The sequence below is a fragment of the Oryx dammah genome, unplaced genomic scaffold, assembly GCF_014754425.2.
Source record: "Oryx dammah isolate SB20612 unplaced genomic scaffold, SCBI_Odam_1.1 HiC_scaffold_11, whole genome shotgun sequence".
Classification (NCBI taxonomy): Eukaryota; Metazoa; Chordata; class Mammalia; order Artiodactyla; family Bovidae; genus Oryx; species Oryx dammah.
Window position 1 is genome coordinate 22,329,126 of NW_024070195.1, and position 20,729 is coordinate 22,349,854.

General features: G+C 36.1%; 2 protein-coding genes across 2 annotated transcripts; both read right to left on the bottom strand.

Annotated features, from left to right (window-relative positions):
* LOC120870377 (olfactory receptor 2B6-like) lies at positions 1-939 on the bottom strand. Its single transcript, XM_040250037.1, has one exon. The coding sequence runs from the start codon at positions 937-939 to the stop codon at positions 1-3; it is 939 nt and encodes a 312-aa protein (XP_040105971.1).
* An 11,908-nt stretch (positions 940-12,847) lies between these two features.
* Positions 12,848-13,792, bottom strand: LOC120870369 (olfactory receptor 2B11-like). Its single transcript, XM_040250028.1, has one exon. It carries the CDS (start codon positions 13,790-13,792, stop codon positions 12,848-12,850), a length of 945 nt encoding a protein of 314 aa, XP_040105962.1.
* Between the last annotated feature and the right edge of the window lie 6,937 nt (positions 13,793-20,729).

Consider the following 20,729-nt stretch of genomic DNA (forward strand, 5'->3'; position numbering starts at 1 on the left):
TTACTTGCAAGTGAATACACTCCTCATGAGGTTGCCCAGTGCCCCCTTTACATCCTTATTCCTCAAAGTGTAGATGAAAGGGTTGAGTGTAGGAGTCACTACTCCATAGAAGAGAGCCATGAACTTGGGTTGGTCCCTTGAGATGGAGGAGGGGGGCTGAAGGTACATACTAATGGCTGGACCATAAAACAAGAAAACTACAATGAAATGGGAGGAGCATGTCCTAAAGGCTTTTTTCCTTCCCCCCAAAGATTTAATCTTAAATACAGCATGTCCAATGCAAGCATAGGAAATTAGAATTAAGCATAGTGGTACAGCTAAGAAAAAAATGCATACCACTGAGAGTGTGAGCTCATTAGCCCCCTTTTCGCCACAGGCAGTCTTTATCAGAACAGGAATCTCACACAGCAAGTGATCCAGGGTATTGTGACCACACAGTGGTAACCGTAAGGTGACAGTGGCCTCTGAGACAGCATAGGTCATTCCACCCAGCCACACGGTGGCCACTAATAAGATACCGACGCGCTGATTCATGATGAGGGTGTAGTGTAGAGGCTTGCAGATGGCCACGTAGCGATCAAAAGACATAAGAGCCAAAAGCAGACATTCTGTGGCCCCCATCATGTGGAAGAAATAAAGCTGAACAGCACACCCCGTATAGCTGATTGTCTTCTTAGATGTTCCCAGGTTAAAGAGCATCTGAGGGACAATGCTTGCGGTGTAGCACATGTCCAAAAAGGAGAGGTTGGTGAGGAAGAAATACATGGGGCTGTGCAGACGGAGGTCTAACCTGGACACCAGAATGATGGCTATGTTTCCCATCATGGCCATGGGGTATGTTATAAGCAGAATAATGAATAGAGGAAACTCTAGCCAAGGACGGTCAGCAAAGCCTAGTAGAATAAACTCTTCAGGATGGCTTTTGTTAATTAGTTCCATTATCTTCAATTTGTTTCACCTATAGCAGGGAAATGGCAGGAAAGATAGAAATGCTTTGAAAAATGACAAAACACAGTTATGCGGTGTGTACAATTATGTATCTAGTCATAGGAGATTGGGTACAGTAACTTGGGAAGGAAGATAATTAAATGAATGTGACACCTGGTGACTTAATTACTTTTCATGACTCTACAAAATAAAGGCAAACTACCTTAAACAAATAACCTCGCTGAAGGTCAGTTTCCTACTCTGTTTAATAAATTTGGGAATAACTGTCCTCGGGCTCTGGTGAGGATTAAATAAGTGACTGTTGTTTTGATACTCCAAGGTAATGGTTTTCATACTTTGCTTGTGAAAATTTTAGCTGAAGAGACTGTTAACATGATTCCTATCTCCAGGTGTCTGATAGAGTAGATGTGGCATGGAGTCCAGGAGTCAGATGGGTCATTATCAGAAACACTGCTGCAAGGCATTACTGAAATATTGAGAAGATTAAAAGCATTGACATAGTTATGGGAGAAGACCAGACTGGAGACAACCTAGGAAGCATTATCAGGATTGCCTTGTTCAGAATTTATGGTTACCAGGGAGGAAAGTGTTGGTGGAAGGGATAGCTAGGGAATTTGGGGTTGACATGCACATACAGCTATATTTAAAATAGATATTCAACAAGGACCTACTGTTATAGCACAGGGAACTCTGCTCAATATTATGTAACAAACTAAACAAAAAAAGCATTTGAAAAAGAATAGATATGTGAATATGTATAACTGAATCACCTTGCTGTAGAGCAGAAACTAACACAACCTTGTAAATCATCTATACTCTAGTATAAATTAAAAAGCTAAAAAAGATAACCTTATTCAGATTCAGTTATGTTATTATAGTTGAATAATTATATCTTTCCCATGGGAACTGGGCTTGCTTCCCTCCTGGCTCAGCTGGTAAAGAATCTACCTGCAATGTGAGAGACCAGGGTTCAATCCCTGGGCTGGGAAGATCCCCTGGAGAAGGGAAAGGCTACCCACTCCAGTATCCTGGCCTGGAGAATTCCATGGACTGTATAGTCCATGGGGTCACAAAGAGTCAGATACAACTGAGTGACTTTCACTTCACTTCACTTCATGGGAACTATGAAGGCTTGTTTAATTCAAATCTATCTTAGTAATTTAGAATTGAGCAAGAAATTTAAGCACGTCAATTTCCTGAAGTATATAATGAGAGAATTTTGCTATATAGTATGTTTTTCCATACTCAAAAATTTGTTTTTGAATGTAAATTTTCTTGCATAGCTACTTAGTTCAAACTGGGCATTTGCTTTTTCATGTCAATTTTTAGTTATCTATCTTGTATGAATTTTTCTTCAGTGAGTGGACTTATCCTGTTTTTATATAAGAGTTTGGATGGTTATCATTGATTTGCTTAATTGCATATAACTACAAACATCCTTTAAGGCCAGGGAATTGATGTCAGGAGGAAATTCTATATTCCAATTCAGAATTGCAGACATTATTCATAGGCATAAAGTACTTCATATACTCATGACATGATGCTCTCCATTTCTTAAAGATTTTGGCTGTGCTGTGCAACTTGGGAGATCTCAGTTCCCCCACCAGGGATTGAACCTGGACCATAGCAGTGAAAATGCTTTATCCTAAGCGCTATAACCACTAGACCACCAAGGAACTTCTCCCTCCCTCCCTCTCTCTTTTTTTTTAAAGTTATGAGGCACGTGCAACAACAAAATCAACTAGCTGAGTAAAGCAGTTTTTGAGAAAGTTTAAAAAGTAAGTGAATTTTTGTTTATCCTTTATTTCCTGTTTAGTGTTAAATTGTGTTTCATGAAATCTTTATCTTCTGTAAGACGAAAAATAATCAGATAGGAAGTTGAGGTAGTATATACCAGTGACAAAATTCCAAGTTACTCTGCCAATTAATTATTGATTCAAGGGAAACAAAATTACACTTGCAAAGCATAGTTTTCACATACTTTATTTCATTGAATCCTCAAAGCCATCTTGTGAGCTGTCACACAAAGCTACTCAGGGCTAAGATGTGAATATGGTCCTTTGTTTACACACTAATTCTAGATCAGATGTGTATAATATAGTAATAAAATAATAATTTCAACTCATCCTGAAAGAGCTCTATGCACCAAACATTACAGTAAGCATTTTACACCCATTAAATCTTTAATACCTAGCCCCAAACCCTATAACAAAGGAAGTTTTAGTACTCATATTTTAAGATGTTGTTAACCAATCATGGTTATTGAGGTTCTAAATACCAAAAAGCAATTAATTCCTTAAATGAGATAGTGAGATAATGAGACTGTAAATTTAGAGTTTCAAGATTCCAAAGAAAGCACACGTAGAGATATTTTCTAAGTGAATATGTTTGCTACAACTTATTCAACTCTGACATTATTTAAGGTATTAAAAGAACACTTCGAATGTAGGAATATATCTTGACCTAAGTTCTCTTTATGGTGAAAGTTCTTTGTGTAGATATATATGAAACAAAAGCATAATATGAATTAATTTAGCTGTTAAAATAAATATTAAAAAAGGCAATCTGCCCACATTATTAAATAATTGCACCATATGACATCTATTGTCTGTTCAGTTAACATTGTTATACTTACCTTTAAAATTTTTTTTTAACCATGATTCATTTTTCAATTTTTTTAAAAGGGTAATTTTAGTCTTGATCCTCCAGAAATTCTTCCATAATTTTTCCTAACTCTCATGATAGTGTTCCGCCAAGTATAATCTCATCAATTGTATTAAATCTGCATTATTTGGAATTTTATATATATGTTATTCACCTTAGCAAGTGCAGTTTTGTTTGTGAATGATGATCAACCCAGAGCCTCCTTCATTTCTCCATATATTTCCCTGGAGATACTACAAAAAGTATCCTAAATAATGTGATTCTCTTTTGATGTATATTTACACTGTATAATTCTTTCTTAGGTAACTAATCTTTTTTGTATCATTCTCATGATATTTCGTTATTTTTAGTTCTTACATTCCAAGAATTTTTAGTCTACTTTTTGATCTACTTTCAGTGGTTTTTCATCACTATTTTCACTTGAAGATAAATAGGGATCTATTTAGCTTCCACTGTTTAAACCAGTGTTCAAAGTCACTTTACCAGAGTACAATCTATTCCTTTTGACTTCTCCTTTAAATCTCCACTAATGTTTTCATTCTGGTGTGTCTTACTTATGTATCATTTGTATCCCACATTATTTTCTTTGTATTTATAGTGATTTTTAAGTTTATATATAGGGAAAGATTGTAGAAGAAATGAAAATTTATCTGATATCAAAGCATCTGGATGAAACATGTGGACAAGTCAATCTGTCAAGTTTTGACTACTTATTAAAAAAGTTCACATGATTGAATGAAAGCTACACACTTCAGTTAGGTGTTTAATATCTGTCAGATTAGTATTTACTAAAATTTACATGATTTTAAGGTTGGTTTAAGTCAAAGACTGAGTTTGACTACAAAGATAAATCTAGTTGCTTTCTATAGGCATCAAACTGTATATTTCCAAAATTTAGAGAAGGCTCCAGGAAATGAAATGCTCTCTGCTTTTCCTACACATATCAGTTACTTTGAAGTAAACACATTCCAACTTTCCCTAAGAATGGGTAGTCTTTAAAACAAGTGTCTTTTTACTCACCTTATGTTGATGACTGTAACGTAATAAAAAGGAATTGTGGAGGCACACATGAATTTTCAGACTTTCAGAGAAGGACAGAGAAACTATAGTATGCAAATGAGTGTCTAAGAATTACCTTCAGAAGTGTGAGTTTTTCGTGTGACACAATGCTGCAAAAAGGGAAAAAAGCCCAGAATAGGAAGACAGTAGTAGATAATATCAAGACTGCTTTGCAGGTATGCTTTTTGTATTATATTCCTAAGACTCTTGGGCATTCTTTACAAACAGCTCATTTATGCTTATCCCAGATGAGTTAGCAGACAAAGTTCTTTGGGGACTGAGTTCTCCATGGAAATGTGTCTTACGTATAATTAGTTATTTACTGAATTGGGGTTGGTAGCAAGAGTCCTCTACTACTAGATTTGTTTTAAAATAAACTCATTTCCTGACACACTGGAAACTACTTTTATGTTATTTTATTTTAAAAATTTTATTGTTATAATTTTTAATTGAAGCACAATTGACAGCAACATTACAATATTTTCAGTTGCATGACATACTGATTTGATATTTGTATATGTTTCAAAATGATCACAGTAAGTCTAATTTACCATTTGTCACTATGCGTGCATGTTAAATCGCTTTAGTCATGTCTGACTCTTTGCAATCCTATGGACTGTAGCTTGCCAGGCCCCTCTATCCGTGGATTTCTTCAGGCAAAAATACTGGAGTGGATTGCCATGCCCTCTTCCAGGGGATCTTCCCGACCCAGGGATCAAACCTGCATCTCTTACATCTCTTGAGTTGGCAGTTGGGTTCTTTAGCACTAGTGCCAGCTGGGAAGCCCCTTTGTCACTATGCAATGTTACATATTTACCCCAGAATTTTTAAGATTTACCTTCGTAGCAATTTACTTACAGATTTGTAATGCAATATTATTAACTATAGTCACCATGGTATAATAGTGGCACATTATGTTTTTCTTTTTTGTTTGTTTTGTTTTTTCATTTGTTTCCTGATTCCGTATGTAAGTAAAATCACATGGTATATGTCTTTGTCTAACTTATTTATCATAATGTTCTCAAGTTCCATCCATGTTGTCTCAAGTGGCAAGATTTCATTTTTTGTTACTCCATTGTATATATATGCCACATCCTCTTTATCCATTCATCCATCAATGGTTAACTTAGGCAATTTCCATATCTTGGCTATTGTAAATAATGTTGCAGTTAATATACAGGTGCATATCTTTTTGAATAGTGTTTTCATTTTCTCCAGATAAATACTAAGAAGTGGAATTGCTGGATCATATGATAGTTATATCTTTACTTTTTTGAGGAAACATCATACTATTTTCAATAATGGCTACTCTAATTTTTATTCCCATGAATAGTGCACTAGGGTTCCCTTTTTTCCACCTCCTTACTAATACTTGTTATTTTCAATCCATTTGATAATAGCTGTTCTGATATGAGAGGTGATATCTCATTGTAGTTTTGATAGGCATTTCCTTAATTGCTTGTGATGTTGAACATTTTTTCATGTGCCTGTATACCATCTCTACGTCTTCTTTAGAAAAAGATCTATTTAGCACTTCTGCCCATTTTGCAATCTAATTGTATGAATTCTTTGTTTATTTTGGATATTAACCCCTTATTAAATATATAATTTGAAAACATATTATCCCATTGTGTAGATTGCCTTTTTATGTTGTTCATGGTTTTCTTTGCTGTGCAGAAACTTTTTAATTTGATGTAATCTCATTCATTTATTTTTGCTTCTCTTGTCATTACCTTTGAAGTCAGAACCCCCCCAAAATCACCAGTGACAATATCGAGGATTATTTCTTTTTAGCTCTGCGATTGCTTTTTGTAGGGATTACATTAAATTTGTAGATTGCCTTGTGTAATGTGGACATTTTAACAATATTCCCCCAATCTATAAGCACAGAATATCTTTACATCTATTTGTATCTTCTTCATTTTTTCATTAGTGTTTTATAGTTTTCAGTACAAGTCTTTTACCTCCTTAGTTAAATTTATTTCTAGGCATTTTATTCTTTTGATGCAATTGCAAATGGAATTGTTTTCTTGATTTCTTTTTCTGATAGTTTGTTGTTGATAATAAATTTAAATAAGATACTATTAGTACAAAACTAGCTTGAATAAGTGATTCTAGAGAATTTATATCTGAGTTCTTTGACTATCTTACTTTGTTCATTTGTAGACTATCTTACATAAGATTTAATTATTTCTGGCCATAAAATAAAGGAGCATAAAAATCAGTTGAAGAGAGAAGAAAAAGAAAATCATTAAGTGGTCTTTCATGTGAGGAGAAATCAAAGTGATAACTTAAAAAATACCTTCAGGAGATCAAGATGGTGGTGTGGGAGGGCATGGGGCTCACCTTTCTCAGAAACACATCAAAACTATAATGACATATGCAGGAACTCTTGCTCAAATTTGCCTGGGGACAGCAGAACTAATCTACTATAGCCAAAGCTGTAATGAAGAGTCATATGCAATTGGGTAGGAAGAGAGAAACAGTTTGGTTGGGACTCACATCCCTAGGAGGAGACACGAAAGAAGAGGGGGATATCACAGGCTTGGGTATCCTCTCTGGGGAGCAAGGTGTTAAGGCCCATATTAGACACCTCAACCTTGGGGTCTGACACCAGGAAGAGGAGACCTCTCAGCTGGTTTGAAAACCAGTGGAGCTTACTGGAGTAAGAAACTGAGACTCTGCTCTTGAAGAGTGCAGACACAATCATGCTTACTCCTGATCAATAGCAGAGACTGCATATTGAAAGCTTTCTGGGCTCTGGCTGACATGCCAGAACCACCCCAGCATGTGTAAGAGTCTACATTGGGTTCCTGCACCAGGCCTTTTTACTCCAGTGCTATTACCCACCAAGGAGGAGATGTCTATTGGCAATGAGAGTGAACACACTTGATGGGAGCTGAGATATCTCAATTCACTGGCCCTGCCTGTGAGCAGAGTAGAGGCAGCCATTACCAGCTTGCAAGTCCCTGGGGGAAGATGGAACTAACTTCAGACTAATTTCAGACCCAGCTCTCCCAGCAAAGACACTGGGCAAACACAGACTGCATAGGGATGCTCCCATACAAACACGGTCAAAGACCAGGGTAGGTAATGATTTCATTTAATTTTGAAGAGACAGAGAAAGTTAAAATGAGAAGACAGAAGAATATGTTTCAAATGAGAGAACAAGAAGCAACTGAAAAGACCCTAATGAAACAGATAATTTACCCGATAAAGTTTCAAAGCATTTGCAATAAGAATGCTAACTGCACTGGGGAAAAATTGATGAACACAGTGAAAATTTTGCCGAATTAGAAAATAGGAAAAGCCTTTGTTATAATGTCCATTTTGTCTGATATGTGTATTGCTACCGCTTCTTCCTTGTTTCCATTTGCATGAAATATCTTTTTCCATTCCCTCACTTTCAATCTCTGTGTGTCTTTAGCTCTGAAGTTAGTCTCTTGTAGGCAGCATATAGCTGGGTCTTGTTTTTTTTTTTTATCAAATCATCCATTATATGTTTTATCACTGGAGCATTTAGTCCATTGACATTTAAAGTAATTATTGATGGGTATGTACTTATTGCTATTTTATTATTTTCTGGTTGTTTTGGTAGTTATTCTCGGTTCTTTTCTTCTTTTATTATTTTCTATTGAGTTTTTAGCTAGTATTCTTCCGTTCTTTTCTTCCCTGTTTTTGTGTATCTATTGTAGGTTTTTGATTTGTCATTACTATGGCTTGTATATCTATATCTATATCTACTTGTTTTAAACTGGTAGTCATTTAAGTTCAAACACATTCTGAAAGATCTACAGTTTTTACTCCTTTTCTCCTTATTTTGTGTTTTGGATATTATATTTTATATCTTCATATTAATCATGTATTGTTTATTGTAGTTACAGTTATTTTATAATTTTTTTGTCTTTTAATTTCTACATGTAAATAGTTAATCTTCTGCTTTTACTATATAATTGCCTTTCTTTTTGGGATTTTCTCTTTCCTATAGATTCCTATTTGTTTTCCACTTAGAGATGACCCTTTAACATTTCTTTTAGGATAGATTTAGTTGTGATAAACTCTTTACTTGTCTGAAAGGTTCTTTATCTCTCCTTCAACTCCAAATGATAATCTTGCACAGTAGAAAATCTTAGTTGTAGGTTTTTCCCTTTCAGCATTTCGAATATGTCATACCACTCCCTTATGACCTGCAAAGTTTCTGCAGAAAAATCAACTGAGAACCCATAAGGATTCTCTTTTATATTACTTTTTTCCCCCTCTGACTGTATTTATAATACAATTCTCTCTTTTTCTTTATCCTTTGCCATTTTAATTATAATATGTCTTGGTATGGGTCTGTTTGAGTTCAACTTTTTTGAATCCTCTGTCCTTTCTGTTTCTGAATATTTGTTTCTTTTTTCATATTTTGGCAATTTTTATCCATAATCTCATCAGAAACATTTTAAGATCCCCCCTTTCCTTCTGTGAACCCTATAATGTGAATATTGATGCACTTAATGTTGTCTCAGAGAGCTTTTAAACTGTTCTGTTTTTAAAATTTGCTTTTCTTGTTGCTGTTCTGATTGAGTGATTTCCATTATCCTTATCTTCCAGATAACTTATGAGTTATTCTATATCAATTAGCCACCTATTCATTCCTTTGACTGTTTTTTTTTTATTTCAGCTCTTGAAATTTTCATTTCTGATCAAGTATATTTTATGTTTCTAGTTCCCTGTTAAAATTCTCACTGTGTTCATCTATTCTTTTCCTTAATTCAGTTAACATTCTTATTACTAGTGTTTTGAATTATTTATCTGGTAAATTGTTTATTTCTGTTTCATTACTTTTTTAGAGTTTTCTCCTGTTCTTTTAACTGAAACCAGTTACTCTGCGTTTTCATCTTGCTTCACTTTCTCAACCTCTATGAATTTAGATAAAACAGTGACCTTTTGTGGTCTTACCTGAGTGTCACTGTGTGAGAATGTCCCTGTATGGATTGCATGTGCCCGATTTCTTTGGTGGGAGAACTGGATTTGACATGGATACATGTCACTTCGTTCCTCAGGATGTACTAACAGCCATTACCTTAGTAGAAGATGGAGGGACTGAAGCTGGAGCTGGGTATGAAGTGGGATTTCCCCTCTGCTCATGACTGTCACCTCCTAATTGGGAGTGGGTTTTGATCCCAGGTTGCTGGAGCAGAACCCCCGAGGGCTGGGCCCAAGCTGGCTCTTTTCCCTTTAAGAGTGTGCTTTTTCCTCTCCCACACCAGGACCTTTGCCCCACAGTGGGGAAGTGCTGAAGCAAGGGAGGGCCCAAGCAGGCTCTTAGCTTGTGTTGGCCGTAGACAGATCCAAACTGTCCCTGATGCACTTCCTGAGCAGGGGCTGGCAAATATTTCCCTCACTCTGCTCAGATGCAGTCTTGGATCCAAGTCCCCTTTGTCTCTCATAGCCTATTATTCCCCCCAACTTCTGCCACCTTATGCTTTTATGGAACCACACCACAGGGAAGGCAGGGCTCACATGGACACTTGGCATGTATCAGTGTGTGAACTGTGGCAAACTGGCCACTGTCAGAGTTCTGGGTTGTTTCCAGTGTGATGCTTGAGTAAGCTCCAACAATGGCCACCACCTGACCCAGATGCCAACCTGGGACTGAGTCAACTCTGTGTCCCATTTTTGAGCATTCTTCTTGGTCATGACCACCCAGATCCAGTGCTGCACTACAATGTGAATTAAGTGATACTGAAGTGTTTGTTTGGCTTGGGTCAGGGTATGTGCAGAGGCTTCCTCCAAAAACCCTGGAGCCACTGGAATAGTCTTCACTCCACCATCTTTGCCCTGCCTTGAGGGTAAGCTAGTGATGCGCACTCATCACCAGCAGAGTCAAGCTTCCCACAGCCCTCCTGTTGGTCCCAGTGACCCTCTGGTCAGTCAAGAGGACTCATCTGCCCTGTGTAGGACCCCTGTACTGGGTCACTCAATCTGTAGCTCCAGCAACTCACTCCCTAGGGAATATCTCTGCCCATGTATTCTCTTTTTTTTCCTCTGAGTCCCCATCTGGGGCAGCCATCTCAAACTTGATTGATCTCCTGCTTTGAACTCTTTATCAGGTGAATTATCTCGTTTCATTCGGGTTTTTTTCAGGTATGTTCTTTGAAACATATTATTTTGTCTTCTCATTTTGTTTAACTTTCTCTGTCTTTATCAAATTAGGTGAAATAGTTACCTATCCTGGTCTTGAGGCATCCTTAGGCATTCTGTGTGTGCTCAGGGGCTACAGCAGGAGAGCTGGATCTGAAGGGAGCATGGGCTGCATCTTCTCTCCGTGTGTGCTGGCAGCCACCACCTTGGTGTGAGGTATGGCTGGTGTAGGAGGGGCTTGAGTAGAGTCAGGTGGGAGTAAGCACCTCTCTTGTGCTCATCATCCTTTTGGAGGTGGGTTCAAGGCCCAAGGGGCTAGACAAGGAACCCAGACAGAGTTGGGTTTCTCTTGGGTGTGATGGTTGTCTCTACCTTGGTTGAGTCCTTGCCTGGGCCTGAGGGCATGAAGTTGCACTTTTGGGCTGGTTTCACTTTTCCCCCCGGTATATGCATGCCTTGGTCGGAGGCTGGGTTGGGGTGAGAGTGGTTGGTGCCATGCCAGTAAGATGGCCTCATGCCCACCAGTGATAATGTTCTCCTCCCTAGTTTTTGCTCCTCTTATGTGTGAGCATGGATACACACACTGGCAATGGCTGCCTTGGCCCTGGTGAGGGCATGACTGGGGTCCAAGCCAGCTCCTTTCCCTCTTGGTGTGGATGTTCTCATTGGCCACAGCCTCTGCTACAGAGGAGAGCAATGCCAGGGCCAGAGGGGCTGGAGCTAGAGGCTGGTGTGGGCCGGGGTCTTGCTGGTGCAGTCCTGGCAAACTGACCAGAGCCCAGGCAGTTTTCAGTTTGTAGCTTCTGCACTGTGATCAAGAGTAAGCGTGACTGTGGCTGCTCTCTTTAAGAGTGGAGTCTTGGTTTCTTATAGCTCTGATCTAAGCCCCATTGGTTTTGAAACCGGCTAACGGGGGTTATTTTCCCAGTGTCAGATCCCAGGGCTGGAGTGCCTAATGTACGGCTGGAAGCTCTCATTCCCAGGGAATTTTTTGACTATTAGTTATTTTTCCTCTATCTATTGTTTTCATTCAACTGCCATTCTTGTTGTTTATGTTTAGTTTCATGTGTCTATTCTCTAAATCATATGTTTTCTTGCGTAATTTCTTATGGTTTCTTTTTGTTTTTGGTTTGTTTGAGATAGTTTTAAATATTTACTTACCCATACCGATAATTTAGTAATCAACAGTAACAATTCAACTGTCAATTCTTTGTTGTATAATTTAGTTTTTGGAAAACAATTTTGAAAAATTTTATTGCACATAAATTAGAGTTTCACTACTGATTGAAGTACTTAGCTGAATTTCATAGAATAGTTAATTTTAAGGAAGTCATATTGTCTAGGTATTCAATTTGGTATTGTTGCTTTTGCCTTAGTGTTTGCTACGGGTTGTGTTTTTAATTTTTCTGCTTATGCATTTACATTTTTCTTTTAAAGCTTGGAGCATTTGAAATTATTCAATCTTTTGGCAAATTGTCACCTATTTTGAAGGGGAAGGGTCAGCTTATACCTTTTCCCATATTTGAGATCCCTTCAGACCTCTGTCTCTAATGGATATCTCAATTTGTTTTTCCGATGATGGTCCTCACAAATTCTGCATGTACTTCAAAGTTAACTGAGGCAATTTCAAAAAATAATTTTCTGGACATGATTTCTTAAAATTCTGATATAGGAGGTCTGTAGAGGAGTCAGTCCTTATAAGTATAAGGATTGTAATGTGTGCCAAAGCTGAAAAACAGCCCTCTAGCAAGTACAACCAGGTGCATCAAATGTGCCTATACATTGGAAGATTTGTCACATAGAGATATTTTTAAAACATGTCTTTCAGTACTATCTAAGACACAATTTATATACATAGGAATTTTAATATTTTTATAAATTTCATCTAAAATGTTGTACCACATATTTATTTTATTTTATTATGATAGCTACGTATAAAAAAGCTACATTTTAGGGAGAATTTTGAGAGGAGGTAAAATCAGAAGTGCTTTTAGAACAGGGGCTCTTCCAAGCCCTATATGGAGAGTATGAAGCACAAAAATAGCTATGTTTATTCTCTTCTTTGATGGTACAATAAGACAAGAAGGCTTGTCATTGCCCTTTTCATGTCTTTGTTCCTTAAAGTATAAATAAAAGGATTAAGCATAGGAGTTACCAAACTGTAGAAAAGGGACATTAGTTTGTTCTTATCCTGGGAGTTAGTAGAAGAAGGTTGCACATACATGCTAATTACCGGTCCATAGAAGAGAGATACAACAATAACATGAGAACTACATGTGTTAAAGGCCTTCTTCTTTCCCTCGGAGGACCGAATTCTGAGCACTGTAGCTACAATGAACCCATAGGAGACAAGAATAAGTGACAAGGGAACCAGGGAATAGAAAGTGCCCACAGTAGAGAGCATAGCTACATTGAATGTGGTGTCAGCACATGACATCTTGATCATCACTGGGACCTCACACAGGAAGTCATCTACCTTGTTGTTGCCACAAAGTGGCAGCTGGATGGTGAGGGATGACTGAAGCAAGGAGTTAGCCAAACCACTTAGCCATGCCATGACCACTAGGAAGATACAGAGTTGCTGTTGCATGATAACTGGGTACCTCAAAGGCTTGCAGATGGCCAGATAACGATCCAAGGACATCACAGCTAAGAGGATGCATTCAGTGGCTCCCAGGAAGTGAAACATATAAAACTGGGTCACACAGCCTCCATAAGTGATAGACTTATCTGGGCCCCAGAGGTTCAGCAGCAGTTGTGGGGTGGTGGTTGTAGTAAAACAAAGGTCCAGGAAGGAGAGGTTGGAAAGGAAGAAGTACATAGGGCTGTCAAGTTGAGGATCTACCCTGGATATCACAATAATCGAGATGTTTCCCACTAGTGTGCAGATGTAAGCAGCAAGAACTATTGTGAAGAGTGGCATTTCCAACCAGGGATGGTCAGAGAAACCCAAGAGAATGAAAAACTTTGGGGTACTTGCATTGCCTGCATTCATGACTGTTGCTCTTGTTTGTGGATTTAAGTCAAAGGGAAGATTTGCATTTCAGTATTAAATACTCTTGGTGGTCAATTTATTCAGTTAAATAACAAGAGTTATGAAGGGATTTTTCTCTGTGGTGAAACTCCAGTGATGTGATTTGATATTTGCAAGATAAAAAATTATGAGACAAAATGCCCCAAATAATGATTTTGTAGTACACTTGAAAGGAAGACTAACAAATCTTGATATTTTACCTAGGAAATGAAATATAACAGATTTTCATAGTTTAATTATTAGAGAAAGGGGGACTCACAATTGCTCTTATATTAGAGAAAATAACAAAATAGAAGACTGTTTCCCAAGAACCACCCATGCTGACTTACTGCCTGTGTTCATTTCCTTCATCCTTACTCAGTTGAGCTTCATCATTCTCTGGCTGAATTTTTGAGTTGATTTCTGGGTAATTTCAGAATTCACTGGGCTCCAGCTGGATTCATCTGCTTTACACAGAAATAAGACATAGTGCTTTTCCTTAATCCTATGCCTCAAATCCTAAAATTATTTTTGCCAAAGTAAATTTTTGTCATAAAAAAATATACCTAAAAGAAACTGATTCCTTGCAACATGTTCAGAACTTAAAAAAAAAACAAGACAGGCAATAATTGATTGTACAGACTGGCTATATAAAATTATTAAAGGTATCAGTTCTTAAAAATACAGTATGATATATATTAGTGCTTTTCATACTGTGAATTGTAATCTATCACACATTTAATGGTTATATATCATTTTATTGATTTTATAATATTTGTTTCCATTACAAGTGTGAGTATATGTATACGTGTGTGACTAGGCTTATTATATAAAATATAAAAGTTGCTTTAGGCAATGGTAAAATGTTTGAAAAAGCACTGCTGTAGTAGGATATGAAATCAGAAAACTGGATCCATTTCACTGTAATGATTAACAAATCTATCTTTTATGCACTGCTTAAATATTTGGAACCTCCCTTATCTACCTTACTGTGCTATTAGGATTAACCAATCCAATATGTGTGGCTACACTTTTGTAAGTAATACTTAATGTTTGGTTGGTTATTTTCATGAACTATAGTGTCCAGGTTGATTAGGATTCTCTATCTTCAAATTAATTTTTCTTAGGTTGTAACCAAATATTAACACTGTACTTATCTCCACCAGAAGGAGTCTCATAAGATTTGCATTTTCTTCCCTTTCATTTCCAAAAATTACTCATATCCTTTGGCTTTAACATGATATTAATGATTTTAAGATTTTATGTCAGCACACATATATTTAAATTAATGAAAATGACCGCTAACACAAACAGTATCTCTAGATTTATTTTTCCAAAATAGGAGCATTTCAATACTATTAATACTAAAAGTGCCAATTTACTTACACATTTTTTTTAGTATGCAGCTTTGCACAAAAACTTGTACAAAATGATATAAATCATCGAGCTAAACAGATTACAATCACTTACAGATAATACTTACTTTAAATTAATGTTGATATTCAATAGTAGTACTTCCCTTTATTGACATTGATATTTACTTTCCATCAGGATTAATTGGAGATAAGGACTGAATTTTCTCTCTGTTTCAGTATGTTTACTTCTTATTGTAGGTCTTTACTTCCTATTGTAGGTCCTTAACATTATAAATATATTTGATTTGAAGCATCTTAAATATGTTTAAATATGAAAACCCATTTTACTCTAAAACAATTGCTCAGGAAAGGTTCTTCCTCTTTATATAAAGCTGTGGGACATTTTCTCCATACAAGTAATAAACCTCAGTGGAAATCTCTTGAAAAGAAGCATGATAGAAATTCCCTAGCGGGTATACTACTTTCTTTCTTCTTGCCATAGTAAAATGAAATGATAAATTTTAGCATTTTCCTTGTTGAATGAATTTAAGAAAATGAATTTAGGACTAAGAATCCTAGAAAATGCAGTCTACCTAAAAGATTTCATGGAAAATCTCCTTGAATAATAGAGAAAATTTAAGACAATTATTTTTGGGGTCAAGATACAATTTTCTTTTATTTTTTCCTCAGGAAGTTATTTCTCGAGATTCCTGCAAATAATTTTATTTCTACACAGAGAGAGAAGAGGCAGTCACCTTCTAATATTATTTTTAAGGAACAAAAAGAGTCTTGTCTTCAAATATTTCTTCCACAGTAGCATGGTATAATATAGACTTTTAACCTGACCGAATGCTATGTTAAAGTTCCACATTTGGTTTAAACAATGAAAAATGTGTCAAGAATAAATTAATGTTTCAGTGTTTCATTCATTTATTTAAGCAATAAATATTTGTTGAGTGCCTGCTATGTATCAATCACTTTCCCTGTTGCTTCAAATATAACACTGAAAAAATTACAGACAAAAATTTGCTGTAATGAAAAATTATTTGTAATAAAGTAATAGATTGATGCTTATTTGCAGTATGTCAGTAAACTTGGCTCCAGAATGAATGAAATACTAGTGAAATAACTCACAAAGGGCAAACTGATATGTGGCAAAACAAGATTTTTATTGGTGGTTTTAAACAATTATATAATTTTCACGTGTACAACATTATAATTCAGCATCTGTATACACTAGAAAGTAATCATCATCACAAGTCTACTTGCCGTTCATCATCTTACAGTTGACCCCCTTCACCCATTTTACTCTTGTCCCAGTATACTTCCCTTCTGGTAACCACTAATTTATTTTTTGTACCTGTAAGTTTTTTTGTTTTGTTTATTTTTTAGATTCCACATGTGAGTGAAATCTTACAATAGAAATCTCTGTGCTTCCTATATCTGAATACCTGTTTCCTTCTTCAGGTTCAGGGAGGTTTCAGCCCTAATTTCATCGAATACATTTTGACTCCTTTCTCTCTCTCCTTTTTCTGAGATCCCTATATTGTGAATGGTAATGTGAAGGATGTTGTCCCAGAGTTCTTGTAAACTATTCTCATCTAAAACAAAATGGTTTTCTGTTTCTTTAATTTTTTTTTTCTGTCTAATTGGGTGATTTGCATTTTTCCAGATGGCATATGCATTCTTCTATATTATTTAATCTGCTATTAATTTCTCCTCCTGAAGTTTTCATTTCACATACTGTATTCTTTAGCTCTGACTGGTCCTTTATTATATTTTCCAGTTCTTTGGTAAAATTCACACTGTGTTGATCTATTTTTTACCCAGTTCAGTTTTTTTACCCAGTTCAGTTAACATTCTTGTTACTATTGCCTTGAACTTTTTTTATCAGGTAAATTATTTACCTGTTTCATTAGAGGTTTTTCAAGGGCTGTTGTTTCTTGGTCTTTCATTTAAAACATATTCTTTTGTCATCTTATTTTGTTAAACTCTCTCTGTCTCAGTGAAATTATGTGAAACTGTTACCTATCTCAGCTTTGGAGGTGTGTCTTTGTGTGGGTTCAGCCCTGTGCAGTCTGCGTGTGCCCAGGGTGTTTGGAGAGACAGCTGGACCTGAAGTGAGCACTGGCTATGTCTTCCCCAGGGTCATTTTATTTATTTATTTATTTTGAGTTATAACAGCTTTATTTATTTTTTATTTTACTTTACAATTCTGTATTGGTTTTGCCATACATTGACATGAATCCACCACGGGTGTACATGCGTTCCCAAACATGAACCCCCCTCCCACCCCCCTCCCCACAGCATCTCTCTGGGTCATCTCAGGGTCATTTTAGCAATAATAATTCTTCCAATCCATAAGCACAGTTTATTTTCCATCTGTTTGTGTTGCCTTCAATTTCTTTCATCAGTGTCTTATAGCTTTCCAAGTAAAGTATACAGTTACCCAGAATAGCACATTTTGTTACATAGCTACTACAGTTATCAAAACTGGGATATTTTATAGTAATATAACTGTACTATTATCTAATCCACAAGTTATATTCAATCTTGTTGATTATCTCCAAAATGTGCTTTATTTTGTTCCCCATGCAGGAGCCAATCATTACAGAAAGGTACATGAGGCTGGTTTGTCTCACAGTTGATGCTGTTAAGTTCAGTCACTTGATTAAGGTGCTGTCTCCCAGGTCTCTCCTATGACAAGCTGTGATATTTTTTCTTTAGAAATTAAAATGTAATTAGAAGGGAAAGGCCTGAAATTATATAAATATCTTGATTCTGATCAAATTTTAACCCACGGATTTTAACATCTGTTTTAATTTTTTTCAGTTTTATTGAGATATAATTGACATAGAGCATTGTATAAGTTTAAGTTGTACAGCATAATGATATATCATGAAATGATGACCACAGTAAATTTAGTGTACATTCATTATCTCACAAAGATACAAAGTAAAAGAAGTTTAAAAATATTTTTCCTTGTGCTGAGAACTCTCAGGATTTACTCTCTTAACAACTTTCATATATAACATACAGCAATATTAATTATATTAATCCTGTTGTGCATTGCATCCCTATAACATTTTATCTTATAATTGGAAATTTGTACATTTTGACCACTTTTATCCAGTTCTCTCCCACCCCATACCCTGCCCCTAATAACAACAAATCTGATCTGTTTCTGTGAGTTTGTTTATTGAAGTATAATTGAAATACAACACTGAATGCGTTCCTGGTGCACAGCATATTTCTGTACATTTCAAAATGATCACCACAGTAAATCTAGTTACCATCTATCATCGTATGAAGCTATTACACAGCTATTGACTATAGGATTCACACTGTGCATTTTATACCCATGATGCATTTATTTTGTGACTGTACATTTGTGCCTTAATTTCCCTCAGCTACTTTTTCCTCCCTCCAGCCTCCTCCCATCTGGCGACTACCTATTTGCTCTCTGTATCTAGGACTCTGTTTCTATTCAGTCATGTCTGTACATTTGCACTATTTTTTAGATTCCACATGTCAGTGAAATCATACTGTCTCTCTCTATCTGACTTGTCTCTCTCTATCTGAATATATCTTTTTTTTCAGGGAGGGGTAAGTGGTTTGGAGGTACTTCTTTATTTTTTAATTTTTAAGTTAACTTTTATTGGATTTCCAATGCTGTGTTAGCTTCTGCTGTACAGAGAAGTGAATCAGTTTTACATATATCTTTTTTTTCCTGATTTTATTTATTTATTTTACTTTATAATATTGTATTGTTTTTGTCATGCATCAACATAAATCTGCCATGTTTTTGAATTAGTGATTTTTTTTTCCTTTGGATAAATACCCAGGAGTGGAATTTCTGAATCATATGGTAGTTCTATTTATTTTCTGAGACAGTGTTTCACTCTAGAATCTTTTTTAAAAAAATTTTCTGTTTTTAATATTTTGAGGAATCTCCATATGTTTTCCACTGTGCTAAACCAATGCCCACCAACAGTGCTTGAGAGTTCCCTTTTTTCCATATCCTCACCAACATTTGTTATTTGTTGTCCATCTGATAATAGCCATTCTGATAGGAGTGAGGAAATTTCTCATTGTGGTTTTGATTTGCCTCTATCTGATGGCTAGTGGTTTTGAATATCTTTTGAATGTAAGTCATCTGTATGGAATTTTTTGGAAAATGTCTAGGTTCTCTGCCCATTTTTTAAATCAGATTTTTTGAGTTATGCTTTCTTTGTATATTTTGAATATTAACTTCCTGTCACATATATTGTTTGCAAATATTTTCTCTCATTCAGTAGGCAGTCTTTTTGTTTTGTTGATAGTTTCCTTTGTTTTGGAAAGGATTTTTTTGTTTGTTGTAGTCCCCTCTTAAAAATTTTGCCTTCATTTCCCTTGCTTGAGGAGATATAGCAAAAAGAATTAAAATTTGCCATCTCCAACAGTATGGATAGACTTAGAGAGCATTATTCTACGTGAAATAGCTCAGATAGAGAAAGGCAAATACTGTATGATGTCACTTATGTGTGGGACCTAAAAAAAAAAACACAAAAACTAGTGATTATAACAAAAAGAAGCAGACTCACAGATACAGAGGACAAGCTAGGGGTTATCAGTGTGGAGAGGAAAGTGGAAAGGGCAATATAGGGGTAGGAAACAAAAGGTTTTATGGGATTTTATAGAGTCATGTGTGTGAATCTTGAAAACTGTAAAGTGCTATAGAATATAAAGAATCTTTCACTTAATAAATAAGAACCTAGGTATATTAGTAAGACACAATGCATGTGAAGAGAAACTATAACCTTTATTCCTAGAGGGATAAACTAATATGCCAGCAATGTTAAAAGATGATTTCTCTTCCATAAAACTATTTGCTTTTACTAAAATAGAGTAATGCATTTATGTAATTTTAAAAAGAGAAATGATTACTAATAACTATATGTGACAGTCACAAAAGTTTCATTTTTACAGAGAAATTCAATTTCTTTAGCCTTTGAGAATTTGAGTTTATATCCCACCATAGAATTTCATATGACCATTTTCCTCACCCCAGAGAGTTTTATATCTCTGAAAATTGTTTTAAAAGAATAAATGAAATTTTGGATATTAGCTAAAATTATCCATAATTTTGACAACAGGTATTTTAATTTTTGTCTCCAAAATTAAGTTTTGTGAGTGTCTTGGTGAACAAAACCACACTTTCTCTTTGCTACAGTCTTGAGAGTCCCTCGGACTACAAGGAGATCCAACCAGTCCATTCTGAAGGAGATCAGCCCTGGGATTTCTTTGGAAGGAATGATGCTGAAGCTGAAACTCCAGTACTTTGGCCACCTCATGCGAAGAGTTGACTCAATGGAAAAGACTCTGATGCTGGGAGGGATTGGGGGCAGGAGGAGAAGGGGACGACAGAGGATGAGACAGCTGGATGTCATCACCGACTCGATGGACATGAGTTTGAGTGAACTCCGGGAGATAGTGAGGGACAGGAAAGCCTGGCGTGCTGCGGTTCATGGGGTCGCAAAGAGTCAGACATGACTGAGCGACTAAATTGAACTGAACTGAGTAGC

Excerpts from the sequence above, each read along its gene's own strand:
- LOC120870377 (XM_040250037.1), bottom strand. The coding sequence starts at position 939 with ATGGAACTAATTAACAAAAGCCATCCTGAAGAGTTTATTCTACTAGGC.
- LOC120870369 (XM_040250028.1), bottom strand. The coding sequence starts at position 13,792 with ATGAATGCAGGCAATGCAAGTACCCCAAAGTTTTTCATTCTCTTGGGT.